The following is a 1,429-nucleotide window of genomic DNA, read 5'->3' as shown; positions in this document are numbered from 1 at the left end:
AATTTTAGCTAGTGTCTTGCTTATTTTAGCTGTTTCCCTGCTATTTTTAGCTAGTGTTTTGCTTCTTTTAGCTAGTGTCTTTCTTCTTTTAGCTAGTTTCCTGCTTCTTTTAGCTATTTCCCTGCTAGTTTTAGCTAGTGTCTTGCTTCTTTTAGCTAGTGTCTTGCTTCTTTTAGCTAGTGTTCTGCTTCTGTTTGCTAGTGTTCTGCTTCTTTTAGCTATTTCCCTGCTAGTTTTAGCTAGTATCTTGCTTCTTTTAGCTATTTCCCTGCTAATTTTAGCTAGTGTCTTGCTAATTTTAGCTGTTTCCCTGCTAATTTTAGCTAGTGTCTTGCTTCTTTTTGCTAGTGTTCTGCTTCTTTTAGCTAGTGTCTTGCTTCTTTTATCTATTTCCCTGCTAGTTTTAGCTAGGGTAAAGCTACAAATATTTCTTTTTCTTTAATGATTCAGTTTCAGGTTCATAAATAAATTTCAGTCATCAGGGTCTCAGGATTCAGTTTTTAGCCTTAAATTTGAGATCTTCAGCTGGAATGTTTATCATCTGTTGTTTGATGTCTCCACAGCTCACATGTGATGGAGGTGAGCCACAGTCCGGATCAGGACCGGGTAGCAGTGAAACCTCCCAAAGCACAGCCCAGCATGAGGCCTGGAGCCGAGTGGCAGAGAACTCCATCTCCCAGAGTTCATAGCAACACACTGCCGTCCAATGTCCTTGGAAATGGGAGCGTTGGTAGAAGTTGTCCTCCTGAGCCCTACTTCAGTCAGCTGGACTTCCTGCAGCAAGTTTGCATGAGCAGAGACCTCCACGAGGAGGAGCAGAAACTGCCCGAGCCGAGGACAGAATCCGAACCTACTCTGAGCCCGAGCCCGGCGCAGAGCCTGGAGGCCGACCCGGAGCTGCCCTTAGAGACAGATATCGACGACTTCCAGGAGGAGGAGCTCCTGGGGGAGGAMACGCCCCTCACCAGCGAGCTCCCGTGCTTCGCTCAGCCCATCACGGTCCTGGAGACGGACATGGACCTGGTGCCGGACCCGGAGGCATCGCCGCCCGGAGAAGCTCCAGCAGAGAGCAGCTCTGCGGACGAGCTGGAGACGGAGGAGAGCTGGAGGGGAACCTCTCAACCTGTGGAGTCCAACACCAACAGCCTGGATCGGTACAGAGTCCAGTGTCCGTTTCATACCTTCATCTTCATCTTCCTCTCTCTAAAGCGTCCTGATGTTTCCCTCCTCAGGCTGTCCACTGCCAGCTCCAGCTGTTCCTCTTATTACCACACATCTGCAGCCAAGGCTCAGCTCCTGTCGCAGATGAAGGACGTCCCTCAGGGCAGGGAGAGGGACGAGGACGACGAGCTGGCCTACAAGGTACAAACAAAAGTGTGTGTGTGTGTGTGTGTGTGTGTGTGTGTGTGTGTGTGTGTGTGTGTGTGTG

At 49.5% G+C, this 1,429-nt stretch overlaps 1 protein-coding gene across 1 annotated transcript in view; it reads left to right on the top strand.

Moving 5' to 3' along the window:
• Positions 1-1,429, top strand: part of shroom4 (shroom family member 4) — a 138,452-nt gene that overhangs the window by 134,987 nt on the left and 2,036 nt on the right. Inside the window, exons 8-9 of the mRNA XM_014018252.1 lie at positions 564-1,154; positions 1,233-1,362. Coding sequence (XP_013873706.1) covers positions 564-1,154; positions 1,233-1,362 — 721 coding nt within the window. The remainder of the gene's footprint in view (positions 1-563; positions 1,155-1,232; positions 1,363-1,429) is intronic.

Source organism: Austrofundulus limnaeus, unplaced genomic scaffold (assembly GCF_001266775.1).
Source record: "Austrofundulus limnaeus strain Quisiro unplaced genomic scaffold, Austrofundulus_limnaeus-1.0 Scaffold188, whole genome shotgun sequence".
NCBI lineage: Eukaryota > Metazoa > Chordata > Actinopteri > Cyprinodontiformes > Rivulidae > Austrofundulus > Austrofundulus limnaeus.
The sequence above is the reverse complement of the archived record's forward strand: the minus strand, read 5'-3'. Positions and strand labels throughout refer to the sequence as shown.